At 42.2% G+C, this 21,101-nt stretch overlaps 1 protein-coding gene across 1 annotated transcript in view; it reads right to left on the bottom strand.

Annotated features, from left to right (window-relative positions):
* The window catches only part of KDM7A (lysine demethylase 7A), an 87,748-nt gene extending 80,120 nt beyond the window's left edge, over positions 1-7,628 (bottom strand). The window contains exon 1 of the mRNA XM_059933229.1: positions 7,396-7,628. Coding sequence (XP_059789212.1) covers positions 7,396-7,589 — 194 coding nt within the window. The 5' untranslated portion in view covers positions 7,590-7,628. The remainder of the gene's footprint in view (positions 1-7,395) is intronic.
* Between the last annotated feature and the right edge of the window lie 13,473 nt (positions 7,629-21,101).

Below are 21,101 nucleotides of genomic sequence, written 5' to 3'. Positions count from 1 at the left end.
AACCACAGTAATGTTCCACATACCCAAAATATAAACCAACAATTAAAACCAACCAGGACAGAGGAGGAATCCAAAATGCAACATAAACAGTAACAAATAAACCTGAACTATATTACAAATAAATAACACACTAAAGTAGAAGAAAAGAAGTTAACTTTAGAAAACGGTTTTCTGCCTAGATATTATAAGGCTAAAGACAAAAACAAAACAAAACAAAACCTACACACAAATACTGTAATCTACTTAGCAAACTGGGTTTCTCAGAAGGGTATGGGTTAGCAATTTGAGAACTACTTTATGTACTTTATGTATACACTAGGATTGAACAAATAAATATATTGTAGATAATGAGAGCTGCGTTTCTGTTAGTCAACAAAGTCAACAGTAAGGAAAGGAGGAAGTTTAAAATGAACCCTGTGGTGTTAGATTAGAATCAAAGGTATCACTATAAAGTTTTATGGTTTTAGTACAAATAGACATAAACACAAATACAGGTGTGTGTGCATGTGCGTGATTAGAGTATTTCCTAGTTCTGTCCACTGAGAACGTCTAGAAGCAATGAGCCTACCGAGTGCCAGACCTTGGTTTCTAACAACCATTCTCCAATAAAAGGAACCAGGGCTCACACAAATACATACAAAAATCATATGTCGGACTTCCCTGGTGGTGTAGTGGTTAAGAATCCGCCTGCCAATGCAGGAGACACGGGTTCAAGCCCTGGTCTGGGAAGATCCCACGTGCCATGGAGCAACTAAGCCCGTGCGCCACAACTACTGCGCCTGCGCTCTAGAGCCCGTGAGCCACAACTACTGAAGCCCACCTGCCTAGAGCCCGTGCTCCACAACAAGAGAAGCCACCACAAAGAGAAGCCTGCCACTGCAACGAAGAGTAGCCCGGCTCGCCGCAACTGGAGAAAGCCCACGCACAGCAACAAAGATCCAACACAGCCAAAAATAAATTAATTAATTAATTTTTTTAAAAAAATCATGTTACCATTTATTCACACCATAATTAATGGAAAAAGTATAATATTAATATTAATGGAAAAGTAAGTAGGCAATCACTACAGTAATAAAATGTGACTTCCAAAAAGAATTAGACACTTGGTAGCAGCTGCAACATCAGCACTGACCAACTGTTCAAAAACTGTGCAAATTATTGTGGGGTTTCAACTGCTCAAACCAACCAAAGCTTGCTTTATAATCAAATTCCTTTACTTACTCCTGTTCTGTTCTTATTCTTGAGCCCCACCATGTCAGACCATCAAATATAAAGGCATTCATCCCCTTTACGTGTTCAGTAAACTCAATTTCATACCTAAGAATGCAGGATATGACAGCATACCAAGCAGAAATCTGCCCCAAACTGATGGTTTAAAAAGTTTTAAAGCTTGATGAGAGAACTATATGTTAGTGCCACTAAGCATTCTGAGAGAAGACTCCATTTCACAACATATTTTAGTTCAAATAGCAAAATTGAGTATATATGTAGAATACTATTATAAGTGAAACATATGAAGAAAATACTCATATATTCTCCTATGATAAACTGTCACATCAAAAAAAGATGTTGAGAAACTCAATAAATGGACTTTTTGTCTCTTACAGGGAGATACATGTTCACCTATTAAGTTTATAATACTAAAAGACTTGATCATTAAGCAGAAACGTAGATAAAACAAATTTTAAAAATAATTCCCATCCTTAACATTAAGAAAAATCAAAATACGCTCCAATAAGAAATCCATTATAATAAGGATGAAACAGAGTTAATTATAAAACTTTTCAAATAATGATTTCATACTCTGTTCCCAAGGCAGTTATGATCATTGTAAACATATTTACGCCAAAGAAAATAATTTTAATAAAGGGAAAAAAGGAAGATGTTTACAGATGTATTTCTCTGGAGCTCTGGCACATCTGTTTTACCTGCATCACACCCCTCCCCCACCCCCACCCCACGACAGAGACAGAGATCAGGTCTGGCTCTATGACCTTCTAGCTCTGCAACCCTGGGAAAGTTACCAACCTCTCAACCCTCAGATTCCTCATCTGTAAAATGGAGATGATAATAACACTTACCCAGCAAGGTTACAGTGAGAGTTAGATGAGTTAATTAATACAGCTAACGCAGTTAGACAGTGCCTAGAACTTGGCAAAGCATTCATTAAGTGTTCGGCTGAGTTCCTGGGACTCTAAGAGTGAGTAGCTGAGAAACTCCTATCCAGTAGCATTATTCTAGGTAAAATGCTTCTATCCCCATAAACCAGGCTCTTCGTTCATTCAAACTTCAGGAATGAAAATTAATATAGGACATTTGTAAATTACCAAAACCACTCAAACATTTAAAATCATCCCTCACCTGGATTATCACAATAGCTTTCTTACTCACCTGCCTGTCACCTTTGCCTCCCCCTCCAGTATTTTCTCCATGTAGCAGCCAGAGTGAACCTTTTAAAGGTTAAGTCAGATCGTTTATTCCTCCACTCAAAATATTTGACTATTTGCTCTGAGTGAAATCCAAAATTTTCTAGTGTTCAAATGGCTCCTTCACAAAGCCTTCCATAATCACACCGTATGAAAGCAGCCTTATACCACCCCCAGTCCTCTCTCTTCTCCTAACTCAATTTTTCTTCACAGCACTTAGCATTCTTTTGCCATGTATATTTACTCAACTATCCCACTTCCCCACCATCCCCACCTCCACAGAATGTAAGTTACAGGATAGCAAGGACTTTGTTCATCGCTATATTCCTAGCACCAAGAACAGCGCCAGGCATACTGCAAACTGGGCCAAAGCCAACAGCATACTTGATAAAACACAAGAGGCAGTCCCTTGTGTCCGGAAAAAGAAATGAAGTAAAATTACAAAATACTATGTGTCAGCTACTAAAGTGGCAAATTTTTAACTTTTTAAACTTTTTATTTTAATGTTTGAAGTGTAATAAAGTTTTAAAAAAATCTTCAGTGCCCATACAGCTCAGTGAACTTTTCCATCTGTATACACTCATGTAACAACAACCCAAGACCAAGATATAGAACATTTCCTGCACCTCAGAAGCTCCCTTGAGCCTCCTCTCAGTAAATACCCCCAGAGAGGTGAGTATCAATACTAGTCTGACTTCTACTCAATTATGCCTGTACTTGAACTTCATATAAGTAGAATCAAACAGTATATGCTTTCATGTCGGTCTTCTTTTGTTCAACCTTATATCCGTGGGATTCACCCACGTTGTTGCATACAACAGTAGTGCATTCCTTCTTTATGGCTAAGTAGCATTCCATTTTATGATTATACCACAGTTTATATAATCGACTATTGATGATAGTTAAGTTGCTCCAGTTTGGGGATAATATGAATAGTGCTGCCATGAATGGGCTTCTGGGTTCATGGGTATGTCTTTTGGTATCTGCAGAATGGCAACATTTTTGTTTGTTTGGGGGTTTTTTGGGGGGGCCGGGGGGAGGGAGATAATGGTTAATAATACCTTAGTGAGAATCCAGGGAAACGCAAGTAGGCAGTAGGTGGGAGTATAAACTGAAATAACCTTTCTGAAAGACATTCTGGCAATAGGCACAAGAAGTCTAAAAATATCTATGCCCTGTGACTAATAACTCTACTTCAAGGAAATTTCTTACTGAGTATTTACATGGGCCAGATCTTCTTCTAAGTGTTTTACATGTATTAACTCATTTGATTTATTCTAAGGAAATGATTAGAGATGCTCAACAATGGTTTATTCAGAAGGATGTCAATCAACCATCCATCATTAGGAAATAGAAGAAAAACTAGTAAACAAAGTAAAAAACTAACATGAGGAGAATGATTTTGAAATGTACTGTACTTCCATGAAATTAAACTCTATGCAGCCACTGAAAATGTTTCTCAAAGAACATTAAAGATATAGGAAAAAGTATACATTAATGAATGATAGGTAACAGTAGAACGCATAAATAAATTCCTAGTTTTGTTTCATTTTTAAAAATACATATGTATACCTTAAATGTTAAAATACTGGTAATCACTGGAAGACATGGGTAATTTCATATTCTTGATTCTCTTCTATACCTCTCAATTTTTCTACAATATGTTACTTTTGCCAATCAACATGAATATATGACTAACAAGACTAATAAATAAAGGTGTTTACATTATAATGGCGAGACAAAAGACATTATAATACAACTGAATCAGGGCAATGATGCCATTTTGCATAGGATGATATAAAAGCTCTATGAAAGACATCTATCCTAGAGATTAGTAGGGGGTAGGGCATTGTCAAGAAAGATCTCCATTGTCTTACTTCCACCAAGGACTCAGAGAGGAAAAACTCCATCTCTAGGTTGGAAGGAACCTGCCCAGGAAAATCCTGTTAATTCCTCAGCTTGCTGCCCCTAAGGTATCAATTATATGTTGTACCCTGGGCACATGTTCTTTTCCCCTCTCACTTACAGAAAAGGCTTAGGCAGACTGAGGGACTGGAATTCCTGAACACCAAGGATGCAGTCAAAGTTCAAAAGCCTCAAACCTGGAGGAAGCTGATTCCATCTGCCCTCATGCCTGGCTAAAAAGCATCAAGGGAGGATCTTCCTTCCCACTCAGGATAAATTAGGGCAAAAACTTTTCGGATTTCCAGATGTCAGAAACTCCAGGCAGAGTTAACCCAAATTTATACCAAAATCTACTGACTCCTTGAGTTTAAAAAATTCTTCTACTCGAAAAAAATAAAAGTACCAAGAAGTTATCCAGGAAAGACAATTCTCTGTATCCACCCTCCTACCCTCTCTTTCTCTTCTGCAGATGGACCATCCCTGGAAACCAAAGGAAAGCTGAGCATGGGGGTTAAAGTTGTACTTTGGTACTTTAGGGGCCAATTCTCACATAAGCAAATGACAGTTGTTTAATAATTAATACCTGAGGAACATTTTGCTGTGTTCAACAAAGCATTCATTCTGTGGTACAATAAACAAAGTAAATATTGATTACAGGAAAAACATATGGACCCCAAATTACCAATGTTTCATTAAGAATTAAACTTGCTAATAAGCATGGCAGGACATTATCACTAAATTTTCTAACTTTTGACATCTGAATCACATTAACTTATCAAGGATTGCTGGTCAAAAAAGCCCTGGGTTCAAAAAGCACTTTTCAAAGTCACTTCCACAGATATAAAGTCACACAAATCTATGTGACAAAGGAGACCATACTTGTTTTGGCCCTGCTCTCCCTCCTTCACACACAGCCTCTTTATTCTCCCTTCAACTCCTCCTATTTATGAATTTGTATTTAAATGTATTAACAAAATTCTCCATAAACTACCTGCAGCTTTTCATGGTTATAGTGTTACTTAAATTAAGATAAATAAAATTGTAGCCAAAAATTTATTAACCCATCAAGTCTCTACATTGTACCATGGGACAAATTTCTTATGCAGCTAAAATAGTTCTTTGAAAAAAATAAGTATTTACATAATCACCAGGGATTTGGGTTTTATTCTATATGTAACCTAGATTTTTGGATAATCTCTATTCTGGTTGCCTATGATGGGAAAAGAGGATGTAGAAATAGAATTGGCAAAACTTGGTATCTTCATATTTCAGTTTTACATACAATCAAAATATAGGCGAAACATCGGTTTCAAGTAATAAAGAAAGCACTTTACATAATTTATTCTTATTACAAAGCGGCACATTTGCAATAACATTCCCAGCATACACCAGACTATTAAAAGATTATCTGATATACAAAATAAGGATGCTGTCCTTCTTTTACAGTGACAATTTGTTGGGTTTTTTCCCCCCCTCTGTTGTTGTGCTGTCAGAACTGTGCAACCTGAAAACTGATGAAAACTAGCTGTAGCTGAAAATTAAATAAAACCAACTGTACCTAGCACTAAACACTGACAAGAACGCTGTAATTTAACTGGTTTTCTCTCCCAGGTCCAGTAGAGGGAGACTAAGACATCTGGCCTGGTCGTGTAGCGTTTCTGCAAAATTGGGGAGGGGGGGAGCGGAGGCTGTATTTAAATGTCCTGCTGTCAATCAAAGGACACTTCCTACAATCACAGTCACCATATCTGCTCTTACCCGCGAGCGTACTCTCGCCCAGATACGACATGAAACGGTGCTCGGGAAACCTGCATCACCTAAAAGTGACCTCAGGCTTTGCCACAAGACCCAAATAAGGACTTTGGGAGCCCAACCTCAACTAGTTTCTTTGTTTAAATGCCTGCGAATCCCTCCCACGCCGGAGTCAAGAGGCTGTGGCGCCGCCCTTTATTAGCCTCACACTTTGATTACAAAACACACGAGTCGGCGGCTCGGCGGCGGAGGCGGCCCAAGCTCTCACAAACGTCAAACCCGAAACACAGGCGGCGGCCGAGGCAGAGGGCGACGCTCGCCGCCCCCGCCACCCGACCCGAAATCCCCACCGTCCGGCGAAAGTTCGCCCGCACCAGGCCCCCGGGCGCTAGCCCCGGGCCGCCCGGCTGTCGCCGGCCCCTCGGGCGACAGGAAATTTCACTCTTTGTAAAGTTTGGGCTGCGGCGCGGGGGCGACGCGGGGGGTTGGGGACGAGAGGCTGTCCCTTCGGGCCCCGCTGCCCACTCCATCCGCTCCACCCCCGCCGGGACGGGTTGCGCCCGGGTGGCGGGTGGAGGCCACGACCCGAGCCGCCCCGCCGCCCCGCCCGGGACCCCCGGCCCGAACTTCCGACTGGCATCTTTCAAGTCCCCGAGAGTGCCTCATCTGTTGCTCTGTTTACTCCGCGGAGCCCCGCCGGGCTGGCGCTACCGACGCCCCCGTCTCAGCGCCCTGCGGCCGAGGAAGTTTGATAAAGACCGGGGAAGGGGGCGCGACCGCGACCCGCGGGCGGAGGCGGGGGGAAGGAGGGCAATTTCTGGAGACCCCGGGCCGGGGCCAGCCGGTCGCCGCCCGGAAGGAAGGCGCGGCGGCCGGCCGGGCACGGCGGCCGGCCGGGCGGCGACTCCGGGCCGGGAGCCCCGGGCGGGCGGGGCGGCGGCGGGCTGCGGGTGCGGCGAGGGGCGGCGGGCCGGGCCGGCGCTCCGCCCGCCGCCTCCGCCGGCGCCTGCCCCGGACGCGTCCCCTCGCCCCGGTCTCCCCCTGCCAACTTCTCGGCTGGTCCCCTTTGTTCCCGTTTGTTGTGGCGACTCTTCGCCCGGCCGGGCGATCCCACCAGCCCCCGTAGCCCGCCCGGCGCCCGGCGAGCCCGGGGCCCCGCGCGCCCCGCTGCCCGGGCCGGGGGCTCGGCGCCGGGGCCCCTCGGCGCTCAGTGCGGCGGCCGGGCGGAGGGCGGCGCGGGCGGCCGGAGCGGCGAAGGCGGCGGTTGGCCGGTGGCCGGCGGCGGCGGCGGGGCTAGAAGGGGCTTATTTACCTGCCGTGGAACCAGTCCTTGCAGATATCGCACTCGATCATGAAGCGGTTCACGTCGTACGGCTGCCGGCACACACAGTACACCGGCGGGGGCGGCGGGGGCGCCGAGGCCCGGCCCGGAGCCGCTACCGACACGGCTGCCGCGGCGGCTCCAGCTGCTGCTCCCGCGGCCACCGCCGCCGCCGCTCCGGCCATCTTTAAAAAACACACACACGCTCGCTCGCTGCTCCGCTTGCCGACTGGAGCGAGCGCAGCCGCCAGCCAGCGCCGCCTCCTGCAGCAGCCGGAGCAGCAGCCGCGGCAGCGGCGGCGGTGCCTCAGTGCGCGCGCGCGCGCGATGCCACAGCCGGGCGCTGGGTGGGGGGGAGGGGGCCGCGGGCGGCTGGCGGCGGCGCGCGCACGACGCGCGAGGTCCCGGCCCGGCTCCTTCCGGCGCTCCGCGCGGGGCCGTGCGTCTCGCGCACGTCGTCCTGCCGCCGGCGCGCGCGCCGCGCTCCTCTCGCGTCAGCCCGGCGGAGGGACAGGCTGAAGGGCACGCGGGGCGGGGGAGGCGGAGGGAGGCAGAGGCTCCCTGAGGACACGCGCGGTGGCGCGGGGAGCGCGGCCCCGGGAGGGGGACAGCGGGCGCGTGCGAGCAGCCGGCTCCGGCGTTTCTGAGTGAACGCAGAGGCCGGGGAAGTTCCTGCGCAGTGAAAAGCGGCGCACGCTGCGTGTGTGCTCTGGCTCTGCGAACCGAGGAAATTAGAGCCCCGCCAGGGCCACCTCCCGACCCGGGGAGAATCTTAAATCAATTAGCAGCCGCCCCGCGACCTCCGTGGGTCCGAGCCGAGGATTAACAGCACAGCGAGCAGGTTATGCCCTGCGGTGGGGCAGGAGTGTGCTGGGAAGTCATTCAAACTTCCAAAACGTCCCACCCGAACTCCCACCGACCGGCCAGGAAATTAGTGTTGATGGAACCACTGGTGGGTGAAGGAGGTTGTTCCCAAGAGGAATTCATTTAATGGCTGTGAGCCGAGAGGGACCAGCCTTGAAATGTGGGTGGAGAAAGGACCGGAGAGGAACCCGGCATGTTTATAAACAACACGACTTAGATGCGAATATTTTCAAGTTACCAGTTTGGAAGATAAGGATAAAATTCTAAATGACAGTGACACCTCGGAAAGGGACTACTACAAAAACCAGATAATACGGTACTTGGCACATAATTAGGCCACTAATAAAATATATTTGAATGAAAGATGAGATTGATAAGAATAAAAACAGCTAACACATATCGAATAAAAATAGATTGCCTTGTTATCATAATTACGCGAATTGGAAGGGATGTTAAGAATTATGGAAGCACAGAACATTGTAAATCAACTATACTTCAATAAAATTATATATATATACATGCATATATATAGGAATTATGGAATCAGATATTTGTAGCTAAATTTCGCAGGCATTTCTATCGTTGGTAAAATCCCTATAGCTCCCGTCTCATTCAGGTCCAGGCAGAGAACCACTGATCTAGTCTAGCCTTTTTATAATTGAGGAAAGCAATTAACTTGCCTAAAATCTCAGATCTGGGCTTGAGCTAAAGTTTTTAAGTGTCTTGGTTCTACAACCAGTCCTTTTTCTACCACACCATTGCTTGTCACATATTTTGCAGGAAAAGAAACACCTAGAGGTCAGAGTTGACCACAGAGGGAATGAGTTCGAAACATATTTCTACTGGTGAAAAGAGAAAAGTTACTGTAACTCTGGCATATGTTTAGAGGCATCCTGGATTCAGGTAGTGAAAAGAGCCTTACATTCAGACCCTGCTTTGTAGAAGCTGTGTGACCTTGGGCAAGTCACTCCATTTCTCTTGAATTAGATCCTTGACGATATCCTCAAAGAAAAATTATAGATAATATATTCCTTAACTACCTCACAGAGGCTTTATCATAAGCAGAAGAGATCATGTATTTTTAAAAGTACACTGTAGAGGATGTGTGTTGTCACGGAAGGGCAAGCAGTGAAAGCTATCATGTTGGAGCTGGGGTGAGAAGGGTACCACACAGGGACGTGGCTGGGTAGGAGGTGTTCTCAATGCTGGAAGGGCCGCCTGGCCCTGGGATGTCACCATGGGTGGAGTGAGGAGGGTAGCCAAGCAGAGGAGGAGGCAGCAGTGGTGATGGGAGATTGGTTATGAACAAGAGGATTGATCCAGTAAGTAAATATATTAAGGAAAATGGGAGCCAATTCCTCACTGTTGAGGAACAGGTTACAAATATGGAAAGAAAACTAGAATGAATCTTTCGGTAGTGAACTGGTAATGGAGGTATCAATCTATTTCTATTTATAGAAATAAATATAGGTATATAAGTACATGCACACTCTGTCCACTGAGAGGGTCTGGGGCACAACAAAATGATGAGTATATCTAGCCCAGATCTTGCCTTGTAAACACCATTCTCCTCTTCATTTTTCTTCTTGGCAAAACGGCCGATTCCAGGACTGGAGAAGAGAAGTACAGGATGAGACTAGAGCCCCTAATTGTGCCAGAAAAAAAGGGCATATGCAAAGAATAATGGGGCATGTCAAAAGGACACAGGCCAACTTGTGTCCCAAATCTGGGACAAAATAAAAAATAATAATGTATTTAAACACATTGAATAACATAGAAAACCATACAGATGTAAATAACATAAATTGAAAGTTTGAAAAGGATTGGAATATTTACAAAGTTTCAAAGTATCTCCCCACAAAATTCTTACTAATTACAAAGAGAATTAAAGTAACTTTACAGTGGAGAAGTCTGGCAAGCACCATCTTAATCAAGCGATCAAGGGCCATCAGTAATGGGACAAATCAGAATCATGCACCACCTGATAGGATCCAGTGAGGATACTAGCATCACTTCTGTGTATTTTTGCCTGGTCCACTTAGTTGAGTCTCCAGTTTGGAAACACAGCTAGTTTCAAAGGCACATCAAAAAATCAGCAAGAATAAGAACACCATAAGGCATACAAATCTGTAAGGAAAGGTTAGAAAATTGTAAACACAAAGATTTGACCTTGAGAAGAAAAGAATGAAGGCTGGAACTCTGAATAATGCCAAAATTTTAGTGACAATCTCCATGCCTAGTAATTAAGAGCATGTGTTTGAATTCCACAATCTACTATCTCTGTGACAACTTACTAACTATTGGGTTTTAGTTTTCTCATTTTAAGGGGTGATAAGAATATCTACCTCACACAGTTAGATGCATTAAATGAGATAACAAAATGCAGGTCACAATTCTTAGTACATAGTAACCCATATAGCTATTAGCTATAATTATGAGTAATTATTTTACTTGTTTATTAATAATAATAAGACCGAAGAGCACCTAGAAAGTTAGGAGGGAAGACTAGGAGAGCTAGGAGAGTATTATTACAAAAAGGGGGAAGAGAATTTCAGAAAGAAAATATCCTGAGGGAGGGATAAATTAGGAGATTGGGATTGACATATACACACTACTATATATAAAATAGATAACTAATAAGAACCTACTGTATAGCACAGGGAACTCTACTCAGTACTCTGTTATGGCCTATATGGGAAAAGAATCTAAAAAGAGAGTGGATATATATATATATGTATAACTGATTCACTTTGCTGTACACCTGAAACTAACACAACAATGTAAATCAACTATACTCCAATAAAAAATTAAAAAAAAAAAAATCTTGAGGAGAGACACCCAGCTCCACGTCAGCATTGGTTGGCAACGACTGTGGGGATCCCTCTGTCTTTCTCCTTTGCAGGTACTCTGGTACCTACCATACATCTTACTTAATTTTCATATCAAATCGAAGTCACTCTGTGGATTGTTTTTAACACTCCACTTGTCCATAAACCCTCATTTCTCTAAAAAGAAATGTTTGCTCCAGCCTAACAACTCTGCTTCCCACTACTACCAATACTGGTCTATCTCCAAGACCACGTCTGCTATTCCCTTCCTCAGTATTCCCTCTCCTTCCTTTTTCTTCAAAACACTGTTCATGACTTCCCTGGTGGCACAGTGGTTAAGAATCCGCCTGCCAGGACAGGAATAAAGATGCAGACATAGAGAATGGACTTGAGGACACGGGGAGGGGGAAGGGTAAGCGGGGACGAAGTGAGAGAGTGGCATGGACTTATATATACTACCAAATGTAAAATAGATAGCTAGTGGGAAGCAGCCACATAGCACAGGGAGATCAGCTCAGTGCTTTGTGACCACCTAGAGGGGTGGGAAAGGGAGGGTGGGAGGGAGGGAGACGCAAGAGGGAGGAGATATGGGGATATATGTATATGTATAGCTGATTCGCTTTGTTATAAAGCAGAAACTAACACACCATTGTAAAGCAATTATACTCCAATAAAGATGTTAAAAAAAAAAAAAAGAATCCGCCTGCCAGTGCAGGGGACACTGGTTCAAGCCCTGGTCCAGGAAGATCCCACATGCCATGGAGGAGCAACCAAGCCCGTGTGCCACAGCTACTGAGCCTGCACTCTGGAGCCCGCAAGCCACAACTACTGAGCCTGTGCTCTAGAGCCCAAGAGGCACAACTACTGAGCCCTCCTGCCGCAACTACTGAAGCCCGCGCACCTAGAGCCCATGCTCCGCAACAAGAGAAACCACTGCAAGGAGAAGACCGCGCACAACAACGAAGAGTGGACCCCACTCGCCACAACTAGAGAAAGCCCGTGCACAGCAACGAAGACCCAACACAGCCAAAAATAAATAAAATAAATAAATTTAAAAAGAAAAAAGAGAAAACATCACCCAAGGAGACTAGATCTTGAAGAGGAAGTGTATGGTTGGTGCTGGGAGGAAGGAGCGCAGGGTCCCAGGAGAGAAGGCAGGACCCCAGCACACAAAGCTCGGCAGCTGTTTTGACAGTCAGCCTGATTTTCTTTGCTTCTGCCCCAGGAGCTGGGGTAAATTCTAAACTGATGGCCCAGTTTAAGAAGTTATTAAAGGAAACTGTCAACATGTTGAACATATTCAATCGACGTGCAAATTTAAGAATAAAACAGTGATGAGAAAGTGGTATAAATGAAGGCAAAGCAGATAAGTGACATTAGTAAGGAAAGCGAATCAAAAATGTAGCCTGACATTACATACCTTCTGAAGGGATACAGTATAAAGTACACAGCTTCACTTATGAGGTATTCTTGCTAAAAATGTTTAACCTGAATGTAGTTAAGCCATTAGACTTAACTTCCGGTTTACAGGAAATTCAGGAGATAGAGCAGCAAGTTGCAAGATACCACAGGGAGTTAAGACCCATCCAATATGTGAAACCTTCCACAAGACAACTGGCTTCGTCTCTTTAATAAGGTGTCATTAAGAAAATGGGAGGGGAAGGGCTTCCCTGGTGCCTCAGTGGTTGAGAATCCGCCTGCCAATGCAGGGGACACAGGTTCGAGCCCTGGTCCGGGAAGATCCCACATGCCGCGGAGCAGCTAAGCCCGTGCGCCACGGCTACTGAGCCTGCGCTCTAGAGCCCGCGAGCCACAACTACTAAGCCCATGTGCCACAATTACCGAAGCCCGCGCGCCTAGAGCCCGTGCTCCGCAACAAGAGAAGCCACCGCCATGAGAAGCCCGCGCACGGCAACGAAGAATAGCCCCTGCTCGCAGCAACTACAGAAAAAAAAAAACCGCGCGCAGTAACGAAGACCCAACACAGCCAAAAATAAAGTAAAAAAATTTAAAAACAAAAAGAAAGGAAAAAGGGAGGGGAACAGGAGAGAGGAGGAACACTGTTTTAGATAAAAGTCTTAAGAAAATAACCAAATATAAATAGATAGGTAGATAGATGATGGATGATAGATAGATAAAGGAAATATTACTCAGCCATAAGAAAGAATGAAATAATGCCATTGCAGCAACATGGATGGACCTAGAGATTATTATACTAAGTGAAGTAAGCCAGACAGAGAAAGACAAATATCATATGATATCGCTTTATATGTGGAATCTAAAAAAAAAAAGATACAGATGAACTTACTTACAAAACAGAAATAGACCACAGGCATAGAAAACAAACTTATGGTTATCAAAGGAGAAGGGATAAATTAGGAGGTTGGGATTAACAGATACACACTACTGTATATAAAATAGATAACCAACAAGGACCTACTGTATAGATCAGGGAACTATCCTCAATATTTTATAATAACCTATAAAGGAAAAGAATCTGAGAAACAATATATATATACATATATCTGAATCACTTTGCTGTACACCTGCTGTACACAACATTGTAAACCAACTATACTTCAATAAAAAGAAAAGAAAATAACTAAATATAATTTATGAACTTTGATCCTGATTCAAAAAAATCTAGAAAATACAGTTTGGGGGATAATTGGGGACATCTTAATACAACCTGGGTATTAAATGACATTAAGTATACATTAATTTTCTTTGCTGTGTTACAGTATTGTGGTTTTGTAAAAGAATGTCCTTATTTTTAGGAGACACATGCTAAGGCTTGAAAGGTAAAGCATTATGATGTCAGCATTTGCTTCGAAAGGCTCAGCAAAAAAAAAAAAGAGGAAAAGAAAGATGGAGATGAATGAAGCAAATATAATAATATTAACAATTGCTGAATCTAGGTAATGACGTGTATATGAGTGTTCGTGGTACTAGCCTTTCAGCTTTTCTGTATTTTTGTAATTTTCCATAAGTTTAAAAGTCTAACCTTTCCTGAGTCTGTTCTGAAGTTAAATAAATGATATTTTTGTAGTGGATAATATCTTCTAGAGTTATACCTGTCTTTCATAAATCAAAGTGCTATGGGACTATTATTTTGTTTAAGCTTCACAACCCAAGGGGTTATGAAATAAGAGGTAGAATTTGACCCTTCTAAAGAGGAATAGGGAGGGGCACTTTTTACAGAGAAAGTTTCCTAAATGCTCCTAATGCTGTGTCCCCACCACTCCACCCCTTGTCTAATGAGAGATGATGTTACTCACGGGCGTGTGTCCCACGTGTTGATAACCACTCTGTTAGACTAGTCTCCATACAAAAACCTCTACCCGTGGGACTTCCCCAGTGGCACAGTGGATAAGACTCTGCGCTCCCAAAGCAGGGGGCCCGGGTTCGATCCCTGGTCAGGGAACTAGATCCCACATGCATGCCGCAACTGAGTTTGCATGCCACAACTAAGGAGCCCGCCTGCTGCAACTAAGGAGCCCACATGCCGCAACTAAGGAGCCCGTGAGCCACAAATAAAGAGCCCGCCTTCCACAACTAAGACCCGGTGCAACCAAATAAATAAATAAATATTTTTTTAAAAAAAGAAAAGCTCCACCTGTGCCCCATTCTAACCATGAGGAAAAACATCAGGCAAATTCCAATAGAGAAGCATTCTACAAAATACCTGAGCGGTACTCCCCAAAACTGTCAAGGTCATGAAAAACAAGAAAAGCCTGAGAAACTGTCACAGCCAAGAGGAGCCTAAGGAAACATGACAATTAAATGTAGTGTGCTAGATGGGATCCTGGAAAAGAAAAAGGACATTAGGTTAAAACTAAGGAAATATGAATAAACCATGAGCTTTAGTTAATTATGATGCATCAATATCAGTTTGTTAATTGTAGGAAATGTATTGGACAAGTGGAGGATGTTAATAATAGAGGAAACTTGGTACCTGCGTATGGGAATCCTATATTATCTTCTCAATTTTTCTGTAAATTTAAAACTGTTCTTTCAGGGGCCTAGAGCTTAGAGCTATCCCATAATCACAAATGCTTTGGATTTGTTATTATTTTGGTCTATCAAAAAGCTCTTGTGTACATTACCTACAAAATCTCCATGTTTCAATTACCAACCCATTTACTAAAAAACAGTTACAGAGGACACTAGATCATGGTTTCCCATTCTGAGTTCTTTGGTACTTCGATGCAGTTGGAGAAGATGTGCCTGGTGGGGTGAGCAACATGTTATTAATACTGATTCAGTCTGGAAAATTATGCATGTCTGGGTCTGTGTGTATTGTGTACCTGTTATTAGCCCAAGAGGTTGGCAAAATTTTCAAGTATTTATTCATCCATTCATTTATTATTGAGTGCCTACTCCATACATCTGGTAGTTGCTAAGAACACAAGAATAAAAGACACATCCCCTGTCCTCAGTGGGTTCTTACCATAAAAGAGATAAACAAGTAAATATAAAATTGTAACATAATATGTTAAGAGTTTTGATGGAGAAAAACACAAAGAGCTGTGGCAGCACATAGGAAGGACATCTAATCTGGACTGGGGTTGATCAGGGAATGTTTAGTCCAAAAGGACAGACAAATATTGAAAGAAATTCTATGTCCTTCACTATCCTTATTTATGAAATAGTAAAAATTTTACTTTCCAAGCAGTATAAAGAAGTTTCACTCCCACCTCAAGTAGAAGTGGGAGGTGTATATATTTATATACATGTTTTTGGTTTTTCAGGTTATAAGAAGCAAACCAAATAATCAAGGTAGTACTTACTAGTAATGAGGCTGGGGTGTGTATCTTTAAAGGGGACTGAATGAGAGGCAGTGGCAAAAATTTCTTGTATAACAACAACACCAAACATTTATTAAGCATTCAAGGTGGTGTGTGTAGCAATACTATAAGTATAAAGAAAAATTTAGTAAATAGAAAAATTTGATAAGTAGAGAATTATGGACAAGTTCTTTTTTATTTTTTTGGCCATGCCACACGGTCTGCAGGATCTTAGTTCCCCAACCAGGGATTGAACCCGCACCCTCCGCAGTGAAAGCACCAAATCCTAACCACTGGACCACCAGGGAATTCCCCAGTGGACAACTTCTTAATAAATTTTGTTTGCATTCTTATTTCAGGGGTGATTCCTCCTTGTTTCTGATTGATGCAATTAGCAGTCACTCCTAATGACCAATAAACAAATATTTTTAAAATGCAAAGAATCTCTTTCAAATTGAACCCAAATGACAAGTAATTCTTTTGTGACCTGAAAATTGCAGCATGAATATATATGTAATAAGTTTGGATATTGTCCACTGTCTTTGAATTCTTCATATATGACTTATAAATCTTTTGCCTATGGATAACTAATTTACAACCTATTAAGTCTGTAGATTTAATTAAATTGTGAGTCCTGCCTCTTAATTTTATTGCCTCACATATTTATTCTTTTATAGGTTGTAATTAAGAAATTAACATTAAAACCAAAATGGGTTTTAAGTTTTAGTTTTGTTTTCTAATTGCACAAAAGCTACAAAATACTACTAAATAACTTTCTTCATAGTATTAGAGATAGGGTTTAGAATTCCCAGCTATCTTTTCCTTAAGTACTTAAAAATAGGAATTAATGTATAGTCAGCCTGAATATTCAGGGCCAGTCATGGGAAAGAAGCTTATATTCTCTTATGTTTGAGGAAAAAATAGGAGGAAAAAATAGCTTTAAAGATGATTTTTAACAAAAATACTAAAAAGAATTACCTTAGAAAAGAATTACCTGCATTAACAAAAGTAAGTTTGGTTAATAAGATTTTACTGAGGTCTGTTTCATACTGGATGCCATGAAGAAAATCAAAGAAATGTATAAATGGTTCCTGTTTTAAGAAACTTATAATTTCCAAGAGTAAAAAAATAGTGAGCAAAGAGTTAACCATGTGGTACACAGGCAGCCCTGAAAATCCAAGATTTTCAAAGGACCTGGTGAAAAGAACATTCAGTCAAGAACAAACACAGAATTTCAGCACAGATTTGTATAAAAGCTGTGAGGAAGACCAAAGCCTAGGATGAGCTGGGCCTTGCCAAAATAAATTCAGGACAACTAAAAGGACTCTTTAATCTATATTTAGAGTGAGAAAAAGAACAAGGAAGGTGTAGGCATGATGGTAGGGGCGGATGGCGTAATATTGACAGATGATAAAGCAAAATTCTCAACATCTATTTAATTTTCATCTCCTATCAGAAGATGTCTTTGGAGCTAGAAAATAGTCTCTGCCAAAAAAAAAAAATGGTATGTGGAACTATGTATGGATTTGACCCACTTATTTGTAGCAGCATGGGAAGATTAGAAAGGTTCTCTATTTGAAACTAGATTTAGCTTATTGAGTGGGCCAAAGGGAAGTATCAAAGTACAGGAGAGGCGGAGGCAGGTGGTTCTAGAGACACAGATCCAGGTGCAGATGCACGAAGGATCAGTTTATCCACCGGAAATGGGAAAACCAGATGACAATGCAAAGACAGCTGTTGGTGGTAGGACCAGAGAGACAAGGTAGCAGAGAATGGAATCTAGAGCTAGTATTTATATACATTTAAAACAATCTTAATGAGAGTAGTAATTTGATCCTTGGACTTTTCCAATGTGGAAAATAAGACAATTGCTCAGGCTATGCTGCTAGCAAGAGGAGCAGGTGAGATTTGACCCCAGGTCCCTATGACTTCACAGTCTCTTTCCTCTGTATGCTGAAGATGGCCCAGTGATATGGAATCCGAAGGATAATAAACTTAAAAATCAAAGGCACCCATTGGCATCAAGGAAGTCTGTGAGCAGCTATGAGGGCTCCTGTCTTGGGACTGGAGTTTAGGAGTTGGGTGACCTTCTCTGGGCAAAGAGACTGGCAGGAAGAAAGTCAGGTACTAGGCCTATGTGATCTTGGATGTATCAAAAGCATGAGTTGTGACAGGGACTAGGACAGAGGCCAGGAATTAGAAATACAATTCAAGGAAGGATGACTTGTTGCTGAGCTGCTTAAGTACTTCCTGCTAAGATTCATGCGACCGGGAGAATGGTAAAGGGAAATCCCAGGATTGTAACCGAGCAGAAGGCCAGGAGAGCAATCTGTCAGATGAGAAACGAGGACAGAAGGACAGGAAGACAAGAGGAAGGTTTCCAGGGACTAAAAAATAATGAAACTGACAGATTGCTTGAAATGATCTTTTTAACATTAGAAAAAAAAACTGATGACAGACATATTGGCTCATTGGGGCCAATTAAAATGAATGAATAAGCACTTAGAAAATAAGCAAATTTAAAAACAAGTTTATTTATTTATTTATTTATTTATTTATTTATTTTTGGCTGCTCTACGCAGCTTGTAGGATACTAGTTCCCCGACCAGCAATTGCACCCAGGACCTCAGCAGTGAAAGCGCGGAATCCCAACCACTGGACCGCAGGGGAATTACCAAGTTGGTTTTAACTTTAGGACATACTAAAGTTGTAAGAGAAAGGAAACAATCAGAGTACACTATGGGGTTCTAGAGTGAATCCTATTTAAACTCTGATTATTGATCTTTTAAAACTGTAATATAACTGTACTTAGAAGATGGAAAGAATAGAAGAGGGAGAGGATGGATTGAAAGAGTTAAATCCTCAATAACAATAACAGGAAGTCAATAGGTAATGTCCAAAATGGATAAATAGCCATATAAGTATTTTATTTAGAAATATGGAGTTAAATAACAGAAAAGTGGTTAAAAGAGTTCAAAGTAGTTGCCAGTAGAGAATGGGCCTGGGTGGCATGGAGGTGGGGAGCAAAGGTGTAGCAATGACAGCAGAGGACTGCTTTTTTCACTGTAAGTCATTTCGTACTATTTGATTTATCACTTATACCCTTGTATTATTATGAAAAAATTGCTAACTTTTTAAAAGCAGGTGGGATTTGATTGACTGAAAAAGGGAAAGGGGAACCGCACCCAAAGTAATTGTGGATCTTCCCAAGAAAGCTTCAGAGAAGCTTCAAGCTCCAGTCAATATATTTAAAGACAAGGAGTGAGCCATGGGACAATCATCAGGATAACTCATTAAAGAACTTCTGAACCACCTGGAACAGGTGTACCCTCCCCTCTCCTCCTCAGAAACAGAGTGGCTGGCAGCAGCAGCTTTGCCCTAGGCCAATAGTTGTCAGACTACTGGCCTTGTTTTCAGGCTTGTTAAAACCTAGATTGCTGAGCCTCACCCCCCAGAGTTTCAGTAGGTCTAGGGTGGGGCAGAGAATTTGCATTTCTAACAAGTTCCCAGGTGATGTTTAGGCCGCTGCTGGTCTGGGACCACACTGAGAACCCCTGATCTAGGTGGAAGCTAGAACTGCTCTCTAAAGAAAGTGGGCAGCATGCCTAAGGAGGGCTCCTAATAAGGGTACTGAGGGCTGGGAGAGAAATGCAGCAGAGCTTAGGTAACTCCAGGCCTCCACAACAGACGCCAGGAAAAAGAAGAAAGAGAAGGAGTAAAGGATAAGGATAGAAATACACTGAGCTGCTATTTTCCCAGAATAAAGCCCTTCTTCCTTTGATAATTGAGAAGTTCCCCAACCTGCAGGCCTGATACAGACCTGATCTGAATGCCTGTAAACACTCCCTGGCCCACCTAAAACTCACAGTAAGGGCTCCCATTCAAGGAAGAACCATGTGGATAAATTGCAGAAAAAGCCCAAATCAGCTCATACTAATAAAGAGAAATGTGTATTATAAATGTGAAGGGACAAAAAGGCATGTGAGGAAAATCAACGGCATAAAAGAGGAGGACTAATGTGGAAAACAAACACACAAAGAAATAACAACTCACCCTAGAGGAAGCATAATTCAGGAACACAAGAGAAATACACCTTTTTCTTCATTCTAATGAGTAGCCTCAGAGAAAGTTGAGAGCAAATTTCAAGAAAAAAGAGCAAGCTGCTATGAAAAAGGAGCCTTCATAGCTCCTTCAGAATTCCTCACAGAGTTTGAGGAACCTAAAAATTATGACTACTAGAGTAAAAGAAAAAAAGTGAAGGAGTGAAATAATGAATGAACAAAGCTAAAGGCCAAATTAGTGATCTGGAAGATAAACCTAAGGACATCTCCCAGAACATAATGCAAAAAAGACAGGCAAATAGGAGATATGTGAGGGATACTGAGACATAGAAGATGAAGAAAGTCCAATATTTATCAAATGGAAGTTCTGCAAGGAAAAAATACAAAGAGGGGGGAAAAAAATCAAAGAAACAATAAGGAGAAAATCCCCTAAGCTTAGGAATGAAATGAATGATTTCAGATTAAGAGGGCCCACTGAATGCCAAAGCAAAGCAGTTGTAATGAGACCCACAGGGAGGTGCCCCTTGGTGAAAATCCAGAATAAAATTCAGATTAAAATTTATGTATGTATGTATTTATATTCAAAGTTTCCAGAAAGAGAAAGCATGTTACCTGCCAAGGAATAAGAATCAGTCTGACTTCACACTTATCAACATGGCTAGATGCTTGAATGTCTTCTAAGTGGGCCCAGCTTCATAATTTGCAGGGCTCAGAGAAAATGAAAATGTGGCATTCCATAAAAAATTATTAAGAATTTCAAGATGGTGACAGCAGAGACTTAAACCAAACGAGGGCCCTTTTAAGCACAGGGCCTCATTAATCTGTGCTTCCTTTATTTTCAGGCCATTCTCGGCTTCCAATGCTTGTTGTATTTCATGCCACTGTCTTTCTTGGGGTGGACAGGTCTCATGCCAGTGAAGGCAGCCCTGCTTCCAGGTTCTGAGAAGCAAAGACTTTGAACCTAAAATCCTATACTCAGCCAAACTGTCAATTAAGTAGAAGTGCAAACAGATGTTTTTGGACTTGTAAGAATTTAGAAAATTTGACACCTACCCTATGTGAAAAAAGTATCTGAGTAGTTTTCAAAAACAAACAAACAAACAAAAAACAACAAAAAAAAAACAAAAACCCCAGAGCTTCCAGAAAAACAAATCAAG

Source organism: Balaenoptera ricei, chromosome 9 (genome assembly GCF_028023285.1).
Source record: "Balaenoptera ricei isolate mBalRic1 chromosome 9, mBalRic1.hap2, whole genome shotgun sequence".
NCBI classification, from domain to species: Eukaryota; Metazoa; Chordata; class Mammalia; order Artiodactyla; family Balaenopteridae; genus Balaenoptera; species Balaenoptera ricei.
This window is presented reverse-complemented; position numbering and strand designations above follow the sequence as displayed.